At 34.3% G+C, this 19,486-nt stretch overlaps 5 protein-coding genes across 15 annotated transcripts in view; 3 read left to right on the plus strand and 2 right to left on the minus strand.

Moving 5' to 3' along the window:
• Positions 1 to 5,133, minus strand: part of LOC100871398 (cyclin-dependent kinase 4) — a 23,896-nt gene extending 18,763 nt beyond the window's left edge. Inside the window, exons 1-3 of one of the 4 annotated variants that reach the window (XM_086914315.1) lie at positions 5,026 to 5,133; positions 1,369 to 1,509; positions 1,221 to 1,280 (exon numbers count right to left, since the gene is read on the minus strand). The gene's annotated coding sequence lies outside the window, so the exon portion shown is untranslated. Of the gene's footprint in view, positions 1 to 1,220; positions 1,281 to 1,368; positions 1,510 to 1,739; positions 1,873 to 2,204; positions 2,316 to 5,025 lie in introns of those variants that run through there. The other 3 variants (XM_086914313.1, XM_086914310.1, XM_086914311.1) reach the window with 3 other exon arrangements.
• pwn (calcium-binding EGF-like domain-containing protein pawn) overlaps positions 1 to 8,412 on the plus strand; it is a 12,568-nt gene extending 4,156 nt beyond the window's left edge. Inside the window, exons 2-16 of one of the 3 annotated variants that reach the window (XM_086914303.1) lie at positions 2,648 to 2,978; positions 3,051 to 3,383; positions 3,465 to 3,712; positions 3,789 to 4,616; positions 4,795 to 4,977; positions 5,067 to 5,250; positions 5,328 to 5,566; positions 5,655 to 5,782; positions 5,884 to 6,154; positions 6,261 to 6,477; positions 6,567 to 6,692; positions 6,815 to 7,022; positions 7,101 to 7,346; positions 7,415 to 7,518; positions 7,658 to 8,412. In XM_086914303.1, the coding sequence (XP_086770429.1) occupies positions 2,648 to 2,978; positions 3,051 to 3,383; positions 3,465 to 3,712; positions 3,789 to 4,616; positions 4,795 to 4,977; positions 5,067 to 5,250; positions 5,328 to 5,566; positions 5,655 to 5,782; positions 5,884 to 6,154; positions 6,261 to 6,477; positions 6,567 to 6,692; positions 6,815 to 7,022; positions 7,101 to 7,346; positions 7,415 to 7,518; positions 7,658 to 7,709 (3,698 nt within the window). In that variant the 3' untranslated portion in view covers positions 7,710 to 8,412. Of the gene's footprint in view, positions 1 to 2,647; positions 2,979 to 3,050; positions 3,384 to 3,464; positions 3,713 to 3,788; positions 4,617 to 4,794; positions 4,978 to 5,066; positions 5,251 to 5,327; positions 5,567 to 5,654; positions 5,783 to 5,883; positions 6,155 to 6,260; positions 6,478 to 6,566; positions 6,693 to 6,814; positions 7,023 to 7,100; positions 7,347 to 7,414 lie in introns of all 3 variants that reach the window. The other 2 variants (XM_086914304.1, XM_086914305.1) reach the window with 2 other exon arrangements.
• Positions 1,530 to 17,433, minus strand: LOC100871628 (protein N-terminal glutamine amidohydrolase). Of its 3 annotated transcripts, XM_086914318.1 has the most exons (7): positions 17,297 to 17,433; positions 16,751 to 16,832; positions 16,517 to 16,678; positions 12,996 to 13,149; positions 12,621 to 12,891; positions 12,334 to 12,500; positions 1,530 to 2,394 (listed from the first exon to the last, which is right to left on the minus strand). In XM_086914318.1, the coding sequence occupies exons 1-6, from the start codon at positions 17,304 to 17,306 to the stop codon at positions 12,346 to 12,348; spliced, it is 834 nt and encodes a 277-aa protein (XP_086770444.1). In that variant the 5' UTR covers positions 17,307 to 17,433; the 3' UTR covers positions 1,530 to 2,394; positions 12,334 to 12,345. The 3 variants fall into 3 exon arrangements, with proteins under 3 accessions (XP_086770444.1, XP_086770445.1, XP_012349481.1); XM_086914319.1 differs by lacking the exons at positions 16,517 to 16,678; positions 16,751 to 16,832; positions 17,297 to 17,433 and adding an exon at positions 13,942 to 14,249; XM_012494027.3 differs by lacking the exons at positions 1,530 to 2,394; positions 16,517 to 16,678; positions 16,751 to 16,832; positions 17,297 to 17,433 and adding an exon at positions 13,942 to 14,284 and having other exon boundaries at positions 12,198 to 12,500.
• On the plus strand, positions 14,671 to 16,128 carry LOC100871752 (isochorismatase domain-containing protein 2). Of its 2 annotated transcripts, none has more exons than XM_003698911.4 (4): positions 14,671 to 15,225; positions 15,354 to 15,497; positions 15,566 to 15,751; positions 15,828 to 16,128. In XM_003698911.4, exons 1-4 carry the CDS (start codon positions 15,097 to 15,099, stop codon positions 15,978 to 15,980), a joined length of 612 nt encoding a protein of 203 aa, XP_003698959.1. In that variant the 5' UTR covers positions 14,671 to 15,096; the 3' UTR covers positions 15,981 to 16,128. The 2 variants fall into 2 exon arrangements, with proteins under 2 accessions (XP_003698959.1, XP_086770446.1); XM_086914320.1 differs by having other exon boundaries at positions 14,692 to 15,266.
• LOC100871871 (uncharacterized) lies at positions 16,771 to 19,454 on the plus strand. Of its 3 annotated transcripts, none has more exons than XM_086914323.1 (3): positions 16,771 to 17,754; positions 18,023 to 18,339; positions 19,198 to 19,454. In XM_086914323.1, the coding sequence occupies exons 2-3, from the start codon at positions 18,024 to 18,026 to the stop codon at positions 19,290 to 19,292; spliced, it is 411 nt and encodes a 136-aa protein (XP_086770449.1). In that variant the 5' UTR covers positions 16,771 to 17,754; position 18,023; the 3' UTR covers positions 19,293 to 19,454. The 3 variants fall into 3 exon arrangements, with proteins under 3 accessions (XP_086770449.1, XP_086770451.1, XP_086770450.1); XM_086914325.1 differs by having other exon boundaries at positions 17,553 to 17,623; positions 18,020 to 18,339; XM_086914324.1 differs by lacking the exon at positions 16,771 to 17,754 and adding an exon at positions 17,816 to 17,951.
• The last annotated feature ends 32 nt before the right edge of the window (positions 19,455 to 19,486 follow it).

A 19,486-nucleotide genomic window follows, 5' to 3' on the forward strand; every position in this document is an offset into this window, starting at 1 on the left:
ATCGCGAAAAAGAGTTTAAAATGTTGGAATTACTATTATTAACGAAGTAAAAGTACGACGGTTGCAAAAGAGTAATTAGCGAGAGAACGCATCGCTAATTATTTCGGGCAATGACTTTGCACAGCGAGTGGAGCAGTAGTAAAGGCGTAGGCCTTTTCAAACTGTCCAAGGATTCGGGACAAAACTCGAGGGATCGCATTCCGTTCGTTGCGACAGAATCAACCATGCAATTCACCTACATTCTCACGGGATCCCTATCCCGATGCTCTCACGTTAGCAAGGTTATGGTGTTCGTGAACACCGTTATTCGTTCGCAGCATGCAATCCGTGTTTGTAATTATTATTTATACGATGCCACGTTACAAATGGGAAACGAAAGTCTCGGCAACACACGCGCAACTTTGTAACTAGTTCAACGGATAAAATATAAAGCGCATACCCCTGCGATCTTCGATAATATAGTAGATAAATCGATCGTCCAACGATAAACTAGCATGGGATAACTGTAATCAGGAACGTAATCTTTCAATGAAACTTCAATTATCAGTTTTACCACGATTAATTAAGGCGGTAATATCTTTATAATTTATAATAACTTTGTTATTACGCTTGGTAATTGGAAATGGAATACAGGTTTGGAGCTGTGATAAGATCGTAATAACGTGTCATTTTAAAAACAAAGAATGCTCGATGCTTTTAGGAAAGTTATTACGAAAATTTTTGAAAAATATTATATCCGTGGATAATACATGGATATACACGCGTTCTTATATATTTCTACTGTTTTCGTTGGAATCAAAGAGGAAACATCGGGGCCGTGTTGCTCGACGAGTAGAACGATGTTTAATTGCGATTAGGAACGCATTTGAAAATCGTGTCGCTTCTGTTCGTACTGTTCTTAATGAGCGATACGAAAGTATATATTCGAACTGTTGGGATTCGCAGGAAGCGAGAAACGTTCATTTTTACGGAATTCGGTGATCGAACGAGCATCTTCTTCGAATTCGTGTATGATTTAATCGCGAAACAAAATTATCGATCCGAGTAAAAATTACGCTTTCTCAACGATGCGCTATAACTTCGTTTCGCTGATGAATAATTAATAATTTCTTAACGGAGAACTGTGCTCAATCTCGATCTATGAAACGATGAATTATTATGGAAAAGCTATTACTAAAAATAAAAATAAAATTTTTCTTCGAGAAGAAATCTCTTGTTACCCTTTCTTCCTCTCCACACTTTACGTAGTTTACCGCGGATAGATGCACGATTCCTAAGAACCTAAAATCAAACCAAGGATTATTAGAAATTAAGTTAATTAAGATACGACGTTGTTAAAAAGGAATTATAAAAAAGAAAAAAAAGTTTCCTTCCTTCGAATCAGAGATTCCCTTTAATGAAACAAACGAGGCCCCGTTAGATCGTTGTTCTTATTATCCCGTTAACGAGAGGAACTGTCTCGGAGGGACGCGTATTCCTCGAAACAGTCGGTCGAAGACGGTGAAAGGTCTGAAAAGAAGGAAAAAGTCCAGAGGAAAATGATACTGTAATATGCACACTTTCTACAGAGACACAAAGCGACACACGCTAGTGCTTTCGAGATAGCACTTCGAGTGGATCTCTATCGATCGAAACTATTAATTATCTCGGCCACTGTTCCAACCGATTCCACGCGATTCCGTGCATACACGGGACTCGATAGTTTTACCAAGTAAGATCCATAAGCGGCGACGACTTACACCCGACCGACAGCTTCGTAGTTTCACTTAAATTGCTTCTCGCGTCGTTGAATTGTTGCATAGAAATTGTCCCTATTGTTCCTGTCCCGTCTACCGAACAAATCTCGATACGTAACGCAGCGCGATACGTTCGAACGAGGAGGAACGAAGTAAAAGCGATATTAAGTACTGGTCGAAAGACGCAAGTTCCTCGACGATGGATCGTTAAACCGCGTCGTAAACTGTTAACAAAGATAAAAGGGACGGATTGAACGGTAGTTGGCGACGCGACTCGTAATTGATTACCGAAAAAACGTTACGATTCAACGATGGTCAATGAACCTTTTTTTTCGAATCTATCCCAGTGGTGTGATAAAAGAAGGGAGGGGCGGAAAGAGGGAGAGAGGAAAGAGACAGTGGTAATTTCATACGCGTCACGTCCACGGTTGGTCGAGCCGGTCTCGAGAATGTCAACTGTTCGAGTACCGTTTCCCTTCCCGATCGCCACTGGATCTTCTCGATTTTTTGCCGCTGCTCTCGATCGCGCGAGGATCCCTTCCAACGCGACGTTTCTTGCAAAGCGATCGAACGTCTAAGGAAATAGAAGATTGCACAGGATTTTTAATACTCGATTGCTGAGTCGTGGTTGAAACGAACACGAGGGATGGTCAACATTCTGGAACAAAAATAAAAAGGGAATAATAATAATAATAATAATAATAACAGCGTGGAGAATGACGAGTGGAGGAGAAGTACCGTTGGAAAAATTATTTCATCTTCGTTGAATCGTCTTTCTCACGCGACGGACAAAAGCCTCGCCACGCTTTAATCCCGATATAATTATCCATTTTTCTTGCGGGATAATCACCGCCTCCTCTTCTTCCTTATCCGTGCGATAAAAACATTTTATTCTATCTTCGATCCATTAGGTGTCTCGGCTATCCAAAACGATCCAACGTCTTCTCGCTCCTCCCAGGAAGACATGATTCTTAGCGGGAGCGCGTACACGGGGCCGGAAAGAACATCGAACGCGTTTCAACATCGAGATAAATCGCCAAGCTTCGAAAGAACCGCCCCGGCATTTCAACTGGAGAGCTCGAAAAGCATAAATAATTACGACAAGGAGGAGGTGGGATTCGGGGGGACGCGAAATAGCAGGCACGAGGAGGAGGAGGAATCCATCGACGAGTTAACCTCCTCGAAACACGTGGATCACATCGATGGGAACAACATCGAGGTTAAGCCTGGTGAATATTACCAGTAAGTCGGTCACAAACTCTTTCTTTCAACTCAGAGAACGATAGAAAAAAAACGATTTTCAACGATCGACAGTATATCTCCAACGAGGAGCGAGGCCGTGTCGGGGGAAGGACGAGGGGCTCCGCAGGAAGCAAAACTCTTGTCGGAGCCCCATCAACTGGCTGGAGTGTCGAACCAACAGGCACAGTATTTGCAAGCGATAGATCAACAAAGACGGGCACGCCAAGAGATCCCGAGGATCTATAGCGAGCACGCCCCACCGCCTATTCTGCAAACCGCGTCCCCGGGTCGACAAGCAAATCCTGACATACAGGACATAATCACGGGTATCGTCAAATTGTTGAATGGAAACGTGAACGTGGCTGCCAATACGGTGAGGCCATTGAGGCCGATCCAAGCCACCAGGTATGACTTCACCCGATGAATCTTTATCCTTAATTTGTATCGTGTCTCACCGATTGAATTGAATTGAATTTTTTCCCCAAGGATCAACAACAGGGGTCCACCGAGGATATCCGATGTTCCACCTTTACCACCCGATTTTGACACTCCCGGGATGAATCCACCCCCTCCACCGGATCATCCCTATCCTTTCGAAAAACCACCGGCACCCGACAGGCCGTTGATCAATCAACTACCACCCGAAAGACCGATCAGACCTTTCGTGAACGGGGTTCCATTGCCGGAGCAAATTGTCCCGCAAGGAAATCGGCCATGGACTTGGAATCGGCCTGGTAACGTTTATCAAACGTGTTATTTCGCTCTAGTTTTTACGAATATCTTGTTGCTATTTTCCCTAATTGCTCTCAGGTGGAAATAGACGACCGATCCCTCCGTACAAACCACTGCCACCGGCAACCGATTCCATCCTCAACAGGGAGAAGGAACAAAGCGACAAGAACTCGAATAAACACAAGATCGATTCGAAACCGGAATCATCGACGGAGGAAGTTACCACGAAGAAGGAAGATACCGATCGGAACGAAGCTACCACGCACGATGGTATAGAGAATGCGACCAAAAGGTACGAGGAGAACAACGGCCAAAAGGTTAGAAAAACCGATTCGAACACCGCGGAGAAACCGATGAACGAGAACTCGACGAAGGGTCCCGAATCCGAACATCCTCCTAAAAAAGAATACGCATCCGTGATGGAATCTGAGAAGAGCAAGACGAATTTCACGAAGCACGACGACTCTCCAAAATCTGTAATCCCGTTGGAAATCGCTACGATCAAACCTACGAAAACTTCGAAAATCGGTAACTCGGAGGGATCGAGCAGTTCGAGCAACGAGAAGCTTGACAAACCGAACATCTCGAAGACATCGACGAAATCTTATTCCACGTTAAGTATCGAGACCAGTTCGTCGATCCAGATAATCGAATCGACGACAACAACGAAATCGACCGTAGTTCAATCGAGTGTCGTCGGCCAATCGACACCCACGAACGATGATGATGTTACGTCGAGCACGATTGGGCTGCAACCGAGCAAATCGGCCGAGTTCGAGAGCACGGGTATCGTAGTATCGAGCATTCCAACCGAGAATTTACCTTCGACTTTCACAAAGATATCGCCGAGCGTGGAGAAAAGTGCAGCTCGTATCCCTGCGACCAACACGTTCTCCAAGAATTCAGGTAGGAAATCCGCTCGGATGCACGTGAAATTTTTTTCATTCTGCAAGATAATATTACATTCGATCCATAATGAATTCCTCGCGCGTTCGTTCGGCGAACAAGCATGCTCGATTAATCACCTTTGATGTAGATGTAGAGAGACCGGCAATCTGTCATGCACGATTAACTTCCTTTGTAGCCCCTACCGATCGCTATGCTTACCGACCCCGGCCTGGAATCGTCCTTGACGATACCTTGGATTACACGGGGACTCAAGGGTTGGCTACTCAACGACCTTACGCGCCACCGAGGCATCCACCTCTCGGTGATATTTTCGATGTCACGGTCTCGGCTGTTCAAGGTCCGGGTGGTGGAAGTTCAGGTAAACAGTTTCGATCGATCGAGAAAAAGAGGAAACGTTTACTTTTACCACCATCTCGTCTTCTTTTTCTTCCTCTTCTTCGATCACAGAAGGTGTCAGAGTGCCGGTGAACGGAGCGAATTCGGATGTGATCCTGACTTCGGCCGTGGAGGGCCAAGGATTCGTTAGCATCGATGGGAAAAGGACGTATTTGAATTTGTTCGAGAATTCGGATCGAACTTCTACGCAACCGCAGCCAACTAGAACGCAACCACCGGCCATTGTTGGTACAGGGTCGGTATAATATATTCGTGATATATCGAGTATTTTTTTAATTCAATTTATCGCTTACCGAGCTCTTCTTTTTCCAGGTTCGCGGTTGCACAGCCGGATCCGCCAACGGCGACTCCGCGACCCAGTGGACCTATTCGAAGGCCAACGTTTCACAGAAGGCCGACTCAACCTCCTGTCAGAATCGACACGTGCATCGTGGGCGACACGAGCACTTGCGACATCAGCCAACACGAGGCTTGCGCCACCGTTCAAGGGGTGTCCGCGTGCCACTGCAAGCCAGGATATGCGAGATTGCAGCATTCGTTGCCGTGCAAAAGTTCGTTGAAATATCCTTGAAAAAGAAACTCTATTAACGCTCGATCAGAGATTTCGATTGAAGATTAAACCGAACCGTCAAATTTTAGAAATTATTAGCATCGTGGTGTCGATCAGAGTGGACAAAATTTACGATAAAAAGGTCGTCTGGGATCGAGGATTCACCGATCGAGATTCCGAGCCCTATCAAACGTTGGCCTACGAAGCAAATCGAGCTGTGAGCGAATTTAATCTTAAATCGTTAAATCTGCCGAATAGAATATAAATATCTAGATTCAACTCAACGATCACTTTTTTTCTGTTTCTAAATATATACAGATCGAATCTGCTATGTCGATGACACCATTTTCAGACGAGTATATGGGTTCTTTTATAAATGGAGTGTATCAAGGGGATGTGAGCCAAGGCCAAGGAGGCGTATTTGTGAACGCCACCTTGAAACTCATTTACGAGCCAAGAACAATTAGACCAAGCTTAGCAGGGGAGTTGCAGAGACATCTGCTCGGTGTTATTCACAGGCGAAGTAATAATATAGGGAATAGCGCCCTTTATGTGGATAGCCCCCCTGGATCTATTTCCAACTTGCAAGGTCGATATAAAAAAAAATATATAATATATTCTATTCTTATATTAAATTTACCACGGAGAACAATTGATCGAGAGAATTCAATTTTTTTTTTTTTTTTCTTCTATAGATTTGGACGAGTGTGCCTCGTCCGAACTGAACGATTGCCATTCTTCGGCAGTTTGCACGAATAATTGGGGCGGGTTCACTTGCACTTGCAATCCTGGTTTGAAAGATCCTCACAAAGATGATCTCAATGAATCCGGCAGGACTTGCATTTCGTGTCCTTCGACTTATTGCAACAATCGAGGATCATGCTCTTATCAGGGCGATCACATGCAATGCACGTAAGTGAATTAAATAATTAACGAAACAAAAGAATTTCTGATCTACCATCTTTTCCGATTTTAATATTCTCGTTAATATTTACCAAAAGGTGCACCGGCAATTATTACGGTGCTCAATGCGAAGTCGATGGGGAAGTTATGGGGGTGGCGATAGGAGCGTCCGTAGCTGCTTTAATAATTATAGTTTTGACGCTGGTATGTCTGGTAATGTGGAGGTAAATATTCCTTTTTTTTTTTTTAATCAAGATATCTTTATTCTCTCTCTCTCTCTCTCTCTAAAAGAGAGTTAAGAATAATTTCTTTTCTTTTTTTCTTTCTTTTCGACGCGTGATCGCAGTCGAAGATGGTCGCGTGAACAAAAAACGATTGGTTCTCCTGTATACGGATACATTCAGGGTGGTATACCTGGTACGCTCCCAGGAACTTTGGCAAGGGTCGGTTCTGTAGGTACTCTCGCTTCCGTGAAACAAGGACCACCGACCAATTTGCCACCCTACATGTGGGCACATTTCGGTGACCACATGGCAACTGCTAACGTATACGCTGTAAGCAACAACTCTCTCATTGCTCTGTTTATATTTAAATATCTTTGGAAAAGATATCGATGATCGTACTGATCGTAGACGGAACCCATGGGTCCAACGCGGCCAAGTTCCGCTGTATTCGGGTATCCGCCCATCAATATTCACGGAACACTGCCGCCACCAGTGCCACTGCCAAGGCTTCAAGCACCGACAAGACCACGGCAGAGACATCAACCAGATCCTGACAGCTCGGATTCTGAACCGCAGGACAAGGACAGGGCTGATCTGATCCCCCAAAATAGCGGTTTTCATGTTCCTAGACCAAAGTCTAGATCATCCCTGGCAGTGAGTATTCGCTTTTCCGATATGTCACTCTCCACGCTTGGATACTCTCAATGACGCTTCTATTTTAGAATCAAAGCGGAATATACAATGACGTGGAATACGACCAAGGTGATGTTCACCATTTATCGAAAAACAATATTCCGATGTCTACTTACAGGCCGTACTATCGAACGTGAGAACCGGGAGACACCTAGTTATATATTTTTGATAAACACGTACTGCGAAAGAGGGATACAGATTCGTCTAGATAAATCTGGATGGATATGATTCTAATCGAAACTCTAGTTTAATATCGTTTGTTTGTTAAATAGATGTACGTCATCGAGGAATAAGGAGAGAAGAGGAACAGAGAAATTAAATTAAACGCACCTATGTACGTTCATACCAATGTTCGCCAATCGTTTTAAGTTCAATATTACTTAACTTCTTAAGTTACTTAATTGTTATTCAATAAATATTTATTGCCCTAGTATTATCCTCGAAATAATCTAATACGTTAAAAAAGAAAAAAGAAAAAAAGAATGTATATTCAGGCTGTTTTCTAAAAATTTATGAAACAAAGGGTGCATATATGAGCGATTAGTATTAAAATGAATGCCCCTTCTTAAAAACTATTAATTAACTTAATACTTAATTGTTAGTTATTTATATTATAGGATACAATGATAATTATCGATTAAAAGATGATGCGATTAGACGCGCAAAGAATCTGATATTAAATGGATATTCTAGTTATTTCCAATCGTCATCCTCTTACAATCATCATTATCTAAAATGCTTATGACAAATTGTCGACATTGTCGCGTGTAATATAATTTGTTAAAAAAATTTTTTAAAAATTTAATATCAATAACTTAAGAACATTACGCGAAAAAAATATGTATAAATTATATGATTTCCTTACGAAACAAAAAAAGGTAAGGATCGAAGGGCAGTACATATACATAAAATACTCGATAACGCGTGTAACGCGTTGCGGGGTTAGTGCGATAATTGAATATGTAACTTTTATAATTATTCATTATATATTTTTGCAAATTGAATACAATATACATTTGAGAACTCATCCGTTTGTAATCATTTCTCCCCTTTTCTCAATTTTCCAAGATACAATTTTCAACAATGTAAATAACCACACATCAAACATACGCTGAAAATACTGTGCGCATAATGAGCAAAACGTTTAATCTTTATTATCGATAAATTCAATCAAACATCAAGTATTTCGTTAAAACACATTCGTTAAACAGAGAAAAGAAGAATCGATTGTGTTGGAAAAAAGTTTATCGGCAAACATTCAGGAATTACTTCTACGTATTCAATAAAGAAAATTTCAATAGCATCGAACAGACGAGATGAGAAGAAAGAAGTGGAATCAAAATTATTGGAAAATTGAACTTCGATTACCATTTGAAAGTATTCGACTTTTTTGTTTCAATTGTTTCATTGTTTCAACGAGTAAAAAAGAAATTTTCCCTGATAACGATGAAAGATAAAAGATCTTGAGGAAGAAAAGGAGAGAGGACCTTGGAGCGTGTAATGATTTTTTTTCTTGTAGAGATTGAAAAAGTATATTAATAAAATTTCGAAGCTGATACAAACGGAGTGCATCCATTTATTGTAACTGATTATAGATTTGAAAGACGAAGTTCAGAAATAGATTTTTTTTTTTTTTTTTTTTTCCCCTTTATAATTCTTTGCGAACATATTGTGATAGAAGGTGATTTTTTTTTCCCCCTTCAAAGTCGTACAATATGTACATATATCGCAGAATGACAAGTAGTAAGAGAATATGCCATAAAACGTTGATAAACTGTATAAGTCAACATTTCCAATTAAATTCTCTTTTATCGGTGTATCGAGATTGATACAATATAATTAAATATATCAATATAATAAATATGAAATATTGATAAATATATATATATATATATATATGTATATGTGAACAATATATATAATAATTATCATTACCATAATATAATAATAATTTTTCTGATATATTTAGCAATATCTTCAACCATAAAGAGATTAGGTCTTTTTTTCTTTTCGTTTTGGTAATCGAAGATATCACATGCTAAAAAAATCGGTCCCGGGTTTTTCACATACGATACAATGTCGATTGAAGCGACTATTCAGCCTCATTAATCACAAAATCTTCAAAAGTTGGCATACATTGATGGATAAAATAGGCATTACATAAAATGTTTAACCAACAATTTTGTCCAAATCAAATTTCATTCTTTCTTTTTTCTATAGATAATAGAGTTAAATACATATTTTATTTAATTCTTTTATACATATTACTTTAAAATTAATCATTTATTATATCATTTTTCTCTATTTATGTATTCGAATATTAATATTAAATATTTTATCCATCAGATTCCATCGTTTATTATTCGATCGCTAAATATTTCATAGTCGCAGATAAGGCTGCTTACACGTATGTATGCAATTATAATATGATATACGTGAATTGAAGGAAAACACATGTCGATGATAGAGACAAAGAGATCTAGTGAAAGATTCTGGAAGGCAAAGAGTGGACGAACTCTTAAACTATCAACGCGACTGTCGGATCTTCGTTTTAAGTTTAATCGATGATCCAATAGTCTGTTTTGCATTCGCTTGTCGATTAAATTTTCCACAGCATCGCGCCATGTCAGAGAGAATATTATATAACAAATCTACTAATTCAGAGACTTGATATCACTGCAAAATAATAGAATTTTTGTATGCTAATACAAGTTTTCGAAACTTGTATTCAAGAAGAATTACAAATAGTTTAATATCACAAGACAGTAAGGGGATGGAAAGCAATAGAACTAATTTTTTTTCTGGAAGATCAAGGTTCCCAAGTTTTCGTTGTCAAAATTTGTCATCAGTGATCTAAAGAATAATAATACATTCGTTGACTCGAAAATAATCTTTCGATGTTAATACAATTGGTCGCGTGGAAAATTCGAATCAAAACTCGTTTCCCACTATCATCAAAATTTTATCGAGAAAATTACGTTTCAACAAGCGAACGCACGGTTATTAAGAATCGATTAATACTATGTACAAGTAGACAAGTATAGTGTAGGTATTCAAAGTAGAAAGTGTAAAGTATCACAAGAATTACAATAATCGTAATAATTGCATTACATTATTTCGCAAATTTCTTGTCCTCACTATATCGATTGCACAATAATATAATAAGCGCTTTAGTCGCGTCTGTGCAGCTGGACGCGCCGCTAATAGACAAAGGCGGACAAAATGATCGCATAGTACGCGATTCTGTATATAAAAATTTGACTATATCGTTCCTTTTTCACGTAGAATTATTTTTCTATGTATAGAGAATTTATTGATAAATACAATTATTTCAAGATTTATTAATGTTCGTATACGTAATCGCGTACTGTGCCAATATTGTGTATCCACTGTATTATATCGGCGAAGGGATTATTCCCCGAGTTTGGAAATTCTTCGTAAATACATCAGTCTTTGACATAATAATTATAACGATAATACCACCGATAGAGCAAAGCTGTGACAAATATTTGCGCATTATGATAAAACATATGAAGACGAGAACGATCGTATATAACCGTATATGACTCAAACTTGAAATACGATCGATTAATATAGCACACAACAGAGAGATTTCGACAAAGCTCTGTAAAAAAGACTTTTAAAAAGAGGAAAACAAACGTATCAGCGTAGCCTAGAAATACAACAGATAAATAGTTATCGAGACTATTGGAAAATGCAGCACAGCCCGATCGTTATTCACACACGATAGATTAAATCACTCGACTGTAAACTTGAATATTGATATAGATAACACGATCCTTCTTTTTTTCTTTTTCGTTTTTTTCTTTTTTTTCTTTTTTTGAATTTTTTCTACAGATAAGTACATCTAGCAAAGGGAAGACATATCCTTTCATAAATCATTTTTTATAATAATATTACCATCCATATAATGATTATAGAAGAGAGATAAAATGATTCGAAGAAGAAGAAAAATGACGAGAGAATCGATATACGATACATGATAAGAAAATTTAAATATCTAATAATAAGAAAAAAGATAAAAGAGATACGACACAAAGTGGCGAAGTATAAATTGAAAAATACGAAAAGAGAATAAATAAAAAAGAGCTAATTTATAACGAGGAATCGAAATGGAGAATCGAGAGAGAAACACTAAGTATTTAAAATTAATTTGGGAGATATATTTCATCGTATTAGAATGTCAATGCCTATAAATAATAATATCGTTATAAAAATTGATTTTCTCAAAGACTTCCCTCATAAGTTTTGATTTCCCAATATAATATACAAATATTAGAATCGTAGCGCTCGACAGTAATAGCATTATGCAAAATTTGTAGCATGGCATTTGAGGAAAGTGCCATTCCTGTGCGTTATATAAGATATATAATTAAAATCGATCAAAAATAAGAATAAAAAAAAAATATGATAAAAAGACACATTTAACATATTCGTTTCATGAATCAATTATGTTCCTTGTTTGGATTAGTTTAGTAAAATGCGAAGATATTCGAGATTCATAAACTTATCTTCAATATATAATAATAATAATTTATCTTAAACAATTATTTGTTTTATATTATTTTTTCATAAAATAATAAATTTAATCATCCGAATTAATTCAGATGAAAAATAATCTTCAAAGCCATGAACATATCAAAGAAAAATGTCATGAATTATATTAAAACAGTTTATAGCAAGATTAGGAATATTCATAAAAATGTATCGATCGATTTTGAACTATGTATTATCATTCGTTTCAATTCATAGAAATTGCGATTTTCAATGTTTAATAATGTTTAAGTAATGTTATTATCGAATTTTAATCTTATATTTCAGCTCACAAAGATAAGTACATGCACCTAACCAATTCCCTTAGGCCATACAATTGATTTTTTGACAATTGGAAATTGAAGCAAATAAACATTATCCTGACAAAACTTACTTAATAATTTACTTAAGTTGGTGTTGGCTGCGGATGAGGTGTACGAGGAGCTGTTGCGTTCGCAAGTGGCCTATGAAATCGTTCGAATAACTGATCTAAAGTTAATACAACCCCGAATCCGGTTCCCGGATCCATATTAATAAACGAATCCAAGTTGTCCTTGCATGCTGAAATATTTGAAAAAATATAAAGAAATATGTGTATATATATGTATATATATATACATTGAAAAAAAATGCCTCAGATTAAATAGTCTACATATTTTATGACTTATCTAATAAACGTACTTGATGTTGAAATTGGCGGATAATCCGGTGGTGTCTTGATCCACGTTCCATCCTCACGTTTCATATGATGCCGATCCGAAGCAAATTCTCGCAAGTACACATTGGCTGGAATTACTCTGAATCTTCTATGATGCTCTGGTTGCAGCACTTCATCTGATCTGAATGTTTCCATCGCGTATTTCCAAAAATGCGTTGGAAATGGTAATGCGCTATCTAAATCATATACGACTGCTCTTTCGTCGGGTGCATAGATAAGAATTACATGGAAGTCCTATAAATACAAATATATGATTTTTTTTTTAAACTCATTATGATTAAAAAGATAAGAAATATGATTTTCTCGATATTAATAATCATTTTTTTTTTCCAACTGACCCAAACTACAAGCTTATCCTCGTCCTTTCCTGCTCGTTGTCGCCAAAGCGGTACGCTACGCCAGGAATTGCTCACAAAAACAACGTAACAATGTTGTAATTCTGATCCATGTCTAGTTGCTACATCCTGACAGAGCTTCCATACATTTTCTTCGCTAAAACGATACAACTTGTTCTTGCAAATGCATATATTTGAGAAATTAGCACACAAAGAGACATATAATGCATACAAATATGATGCAACACAATGTAACAGAATGAATGAAAAAAATACAATACATAAAAAAAAAGGAAGAAAGATAATTAGAATTATCTTTCAATCACAATGAATAAGAAAAAAAACTCCACACAAAAATAAAATAATAAGTTGAACAAAAGTTTAGATAAAAATTGCAAAACATAATATGCAGATAAATAAAAATATAAATAATATATAAAAATATCTTTAAATGTAGATTAAATTACATAACTGAAATCTTAAGATTATATTCAAAATTTTCATAAACAAAAATGAAATTGTTAAATATGTTAAAGATGATTGATAAGAATGATGAAATATGTATTTGTTATGAAATAAATGTAGAATACGCAAATCAAAACACGAAAAATAGATATCATTGTCAATAGAATCTTATAAACTATCTAGTATATATACATTATTAATTAGAAAAATATATATAGTTCTAATTAAAAATATAAGGAAGAGAAATCTATCTAATCTACCAATAGAACATGGAAATGCGCGGGTCTTTTCAAAACGAAATAAATGGTATATTATGATTCGTGGATATTTTATACGTATCAAAAATGGCGGCAGCACATTGCACTGCTGTCTGTACTACTGCAATGTATCGATCCATCGCGGGATGTACCGCAATATGACACGTTTATTTGTTTAAATCAATATTTTTATAGAAAAATCTAGATAATCTCGCTGAAACTCTTACCAATAACAACTTGTATAAATACACTCTGATGCTTTCGGAAAAAGTTGTATCAACGGCTTCATATGCCCGGTTTCACGAGTCTCCCCGGCCATTCTTTGTTTACAAACTCGATCAAATTACACAATTTAACAAACTAATTTAACACTGATTTAAATCGTTAAAATACGTATGATTTCTGAATTAAACTGTACGCGAACATTATATTAATTGATTGAAATCAATTTGATCAGTTTATGAAAATTCAAAACGATCTCACACGTCCGACCACACGGAACGACATTGTTTGACTACTGCTGCTCGCTGTTGCTCTATGATTTTCCTATAGTCGACTCGCACTTGAGTCGCTGTAGTAGTGCACATGCGCAGAATCAACCGATTTAAATCAGCAATTTTAACTTTACGTTTTGACAATATTTATTAAAATAAGATTTTACAAATTGATATATATGTTTGTTTTACACATGAAATAATATTTTTAAATAGTTTGATAATTAATTGCTTGTCTCTAAAACATCAATCTCGACGATTTATATTAGAATTTCAGTTCATTTTCAGTAATTTCTAATTTTTATATATTGTTAACAATAAATATTTGTTTATAATTTAATTACGCATAATTTAGTTAAGAAATTTGATATGTATATATGTATGTTAATACTATTTCATGTATAATACTTTTATATATATTTATATTTAATCATTAAATTATGACAACTTACACAAGTTTTTATTTTAACAATTGTATAAATTGATTTATAAGGCCGATGAATATGGCCGACTGATTATTTATATTTTTACATATAATATTTATATATATAATATATAATAATATTTATATTGTATTTAAAATATAATCAAGCAATTTTTAAAATTGAAAATATTGCATGATAATTACTGACGATATCTTTACATACTTTATTATGTTGTTCGTGCATCAAGGGGGTTCGTTGAAAATCGATTAAGTGTAATATATCTAAAGTTAGTAAAGCTAAGACTGACCATGAACTTTGAATAATACAGAATATCACGTGCGTCATAACATTAGCTTGGGGTATAGAAATTCATCGACATTACATCACTAACCTCACTAACTAGTTCACTTTGTGACGATTACAAAAGTTTTATTTTCTCTTCTTACACAATTTTTATGGGAAAATGGCAATGAATGCTGCAAAAGCCGTTTTAAAACAAGGAAAAACAGTTTTACTAATATGCGATGTTCAAGAGAAATTCGCTAAAGCTATGTATGAATTTGGGAAAATCACTCAGAACTCAGTGAAACTGGTAAATATTAACAAACAATGCATATTGCATACGATTTAATGGTAATTTAATGATGATCTAGATTATTATTATTATATTTACAAAAATTACATAAGAAAGACATAAATTATGTCACATATTATCCACAGATAAATGCATTGAAACTTTTAAATGTTCCCATAATTGTTTCTGAACAAAATCCAAAAGCTTTGGGTAAAACTATTCCTGAATTTGATATTTCTGGTGCCAAAGGACCATTTGAGAAGACTCAATTTAGCATGTGTATTCCTGAAGTATGATCATTATATAATCGTTTTTCATAAAAAAAATATCTTATTTTCATATTAAAAATAATTTTTAGATAAACAAAGAACTCTCTACAATTTGTTCCGGTCAAAAACCAGATTCAATTATTCTCATTGGAATTGAAACCCATGTGTGCATAGAAAATACAGCAATCGACTTAAGACAAAATGGATATGAAGTACATACTGTTGCAGACTGCTGTACTTCTCGTACTCAAGAAGACAGATTATTGGCATTAGAGGTAAAAATTTAGTAATATGACAAAGAAAGAAGAAACTATACAAGAAACAAGTGAATAATCTATGTAATTTTTACAGAGAATGAAAAGAATAGGATGTCATATAGCTACTTCAGAGAATGTCATTTTTAAATTATTGGCAGATGCAAAACACAAGGAATTTAAAAATATCCAAAGTTTGGTAAAAACACCAACACAACAAACAAATTTAGTTCCAGTTTCACAATTATAAATATTCAACTGTGTTATATAAATCACTACAGAGATATTTTTATAACATGATAAACAAATTATATATGAAATTACTTTTATTTAAATATTAATATCCATAGGAATATAATTGTATAAAAAGTAAAAAAATATACATGAGATTTTTATTATTTTATTTTAATTTTTTCCTGTAGAACCAAATCCTCCATCTCCTCTGTCTGTATTATCTAAACTATTTACTTCCTGAAGTTCAGGATATATTATTTTTTCACAAATTAATTGGGCTATACGATCTCCTGGTGAAACCTTAAAAGGTTCATTACTGTGATTAAACAATACTACTCCTACATTTCCCCTATATAAAAAAAAAAAAGAGATAAATAAATAGCAATATTTTTGATACAAATATAATACAATCACACATCCATTCATCCTATTATAAAATACATCCTATACTATAAAATACATAATTATTTCCAACATCTATAAATCCTTGCATTTCTTTATATTGTTAAAAAATTATATTATTTATAATTTAATTTGTTTAAACTCGCTCACCGATAATCAGCATCAATAACGCCAGCGCCTACATCAATATGATATTTCCATGCCAATCCTGAACGCGGTGCTATTCTTCCATATGTATTTTCAGGAACTTCAATTTGTAAATCAGTTTTAATAAGTTCTTTACCATTTGGAGGCACAATATATTCATAAGCACTGTTAAAAGAAGAAAATACATATACCTGAAACTTTGCAATTTTGTCTAACCTAGATATTTCAAAAACATACCTTCTTAAATCATATCCAGCGGCATATTTTGATCCTTTTGTTGGTACAAATGCTTTTTCAGTTAATTTTGCGAATTTCAATACTGTCATGATTAAATTAAGTGAATATTTTTGATTATAACAAAACTATGCAATCGGTAGCAAATACGTTTTATATATATATATACATATATATGCGATATTTTACCGCGCATTTTAACTACGTTAGTAGAAATTACGTTATTCAACATAACGATTATTTTGAATATTTTTTAAATAGATAAACATTTAATATTACAATATTTTTCATATTTTTATGATTTAAATGAAATTAATAAATACATTAAAATTTTTTTAAAAAAACAATAATAAAAAATATGTATATGTATTTATATTATTATACTATAAATTTTAACCTTAAAAACAATGTCGGATGTTTTTTAGATGGCGTTAATGTAATACTTGTTTCAATAGATATTCAGCTTGTTTTAAAAGAATATAATCGGCAAAATATATATCAAATGTGATTTTTTGTCATAAATTTGTTCAAATATATATCTATACTTACATAATGACATATCTAATAATTAATATATGTGTAACATTATGTTCTCAACAACAATGCAACACATGACTATACTTGGTTTACAAAAAACGCAATGAGTCTGCTTATCATGTTTTAAACTACATGACAAGGTCATTTATTCGAAATTAACTAATATTTCGTGGCTTTTTGGTTAACACGTTGGAAGTAGCCACGTTGGCTTGATATACATGGCTTACTTATAAGATAAGAATCTTCGACTTGACCAATCATCAGTCGTATGTTCGATCATCGCTTATCTTCCCGCCAAACACGAGTGATCTTTTCAGTAAAACGATCATCTGTTTCGAGAACATCAGTAGTTTTCTTAAGATTTTTTCAATTTTTATCTCAATCAAAATCTCAAAAATTATTATAATAATTATAATTTAATTCTCTGTGTTCTTAAATTATTATAATTCTTCAATCAAGTGAAAAAACAGGTATGAATTACAATTGAGCATTCCGAGTAATTTGTTTAATAATTTCTTCTCTCATTATAAAGAGCCTGTTAATAGATTTTAAAATAAAATGGATATTTTTTTATTTCCAAATAAAATTTTAAACTTTTTGAATGCAATGAAATTCATTAAGTTAGTTACTGTTGCTGTGCAAAAATGTCGTTATCTAATCTTTAAAAGTAACGTACATTTTTTTAAGATGATCGTATTTAAAAATCTATTAATATAATCGAATAATATTTCTAATTAGGATGTGGATGATACTTGCAAGTGGCTTTTTAGCTATTGCATTAACAAATGCGGATAATACAGCAAATATGGCTTTTGATGCAACAAATCCTTCCGATGCGCTTCCTGGCTTCGATGGAAAGGTTCCAAAGGCGAAAGAACTTCTTGAAATGCTCGATTCGATGAATGGCTTATCAGATGAAGAAAAATCGAGTCTTAGAGAAAATTTATTAAAGAATCTTCAAGAAGATCGTGTCCCTGAGGTGATGTCTGGCAATGATTTGACAATGCAAACTATAGTTCTTTTATCCTTATTGGGCATTGTTGCTCTCATCTTTGGTAAATATTTTGATCCAATTTTTTAAAATTAAAATTATTTTAGCAATTTAATTTTATTAATTAGGAAAGTTATGAATTTCTTTTTAAAGTATTGATCATGATATATATTGATATTAGGATTGTATATGCCATTTTGTTTTTTCTGAATAATTTCAAAAGGCTGATTCAGTAAACATTTTTGTTTTCTCAACTAAATTGCATAATAAAAATGATTGTACATTTCGTTATTTCTACATCATGTATGAACAATTTAACGTGTCACACGTTATCTAATCGATCACTTCAATATTGCCTGCGATGAATTTTATTTAATCAATTCAATCTTTTCGTGCTAACAAGATTATCGATTTTACTTGTCGATTAAAAAAGAAAGTTCTGTGATTATTTCTTAGTGTTTTGTGCGAACGGTATTGAAAATATGGCACAAAATATTTTGAATTTGTTGCGAGATAAAGGCGTTTTGTCTCACAGTGAGCAAGAAAAATTATTAAATTTAATACCAGACAATACCAAAGAAAAATTGTTTAATATCTTTCAGCGATATCAAGAATTAAATGATGAAGAAAAACAGCAACTTGTGCATGAATTAGTCGGAAAGTTTAAACAAGTTTTAGAAGATAAAATGAATAATTATTCCAGCTTATATACATATTTGTTTCATTCATACTTAATTTTCATTTTTGCTGTATTATTTGTAGTTTTCATTTTTGGTATGTTATTTTTATAACGTTTTAACATTTAAAATGAATCATAAGCGTCAGATTATTTTTGATAACCATTTGACGATAATAATAATTTTCTTCTATTTTATAACTTGATGTTACTTTATATTTTTCATTTATATTTTTATGATTATAGTTTTCTTCGTTTACAAATTGTTCAAATGCTTATCGGACAGAGAAACAAAACGACAAGAGAAGAAGAAGAATAAACAAATGAAGAAGAAAAAGTAATGCAAGTGATACAAAAATAAAAATATGCAATGTGTTATAAATCATAGCGATATATCTTGTTGTTACGCGAATAATCTTGTTGTATTTTATATGAAAAATAATTTATAATTTACAAAATATTCTATTTTGTTAAATAAAATAATATATTTATAAATTATAAAAGTGGAAATTTATTTAAAAGAGGGGGGGCAGGG

The sequence above is a fragment of the Apis florea genome, unplaced genomic scaffold (assembly GCF_048593485.1).
Source record: "Apis florea isolate Af1SG1 unplaced genomic scaffold, ASM4859348v1 contig_3587_pilon, whole genome shotgun sequence".
Taxonomy (NCBI): Eukaryota; Metazoa; Arthropoda; class Insecta; order Hymenoptera; family Apidae; genus Apis; species Apis florea.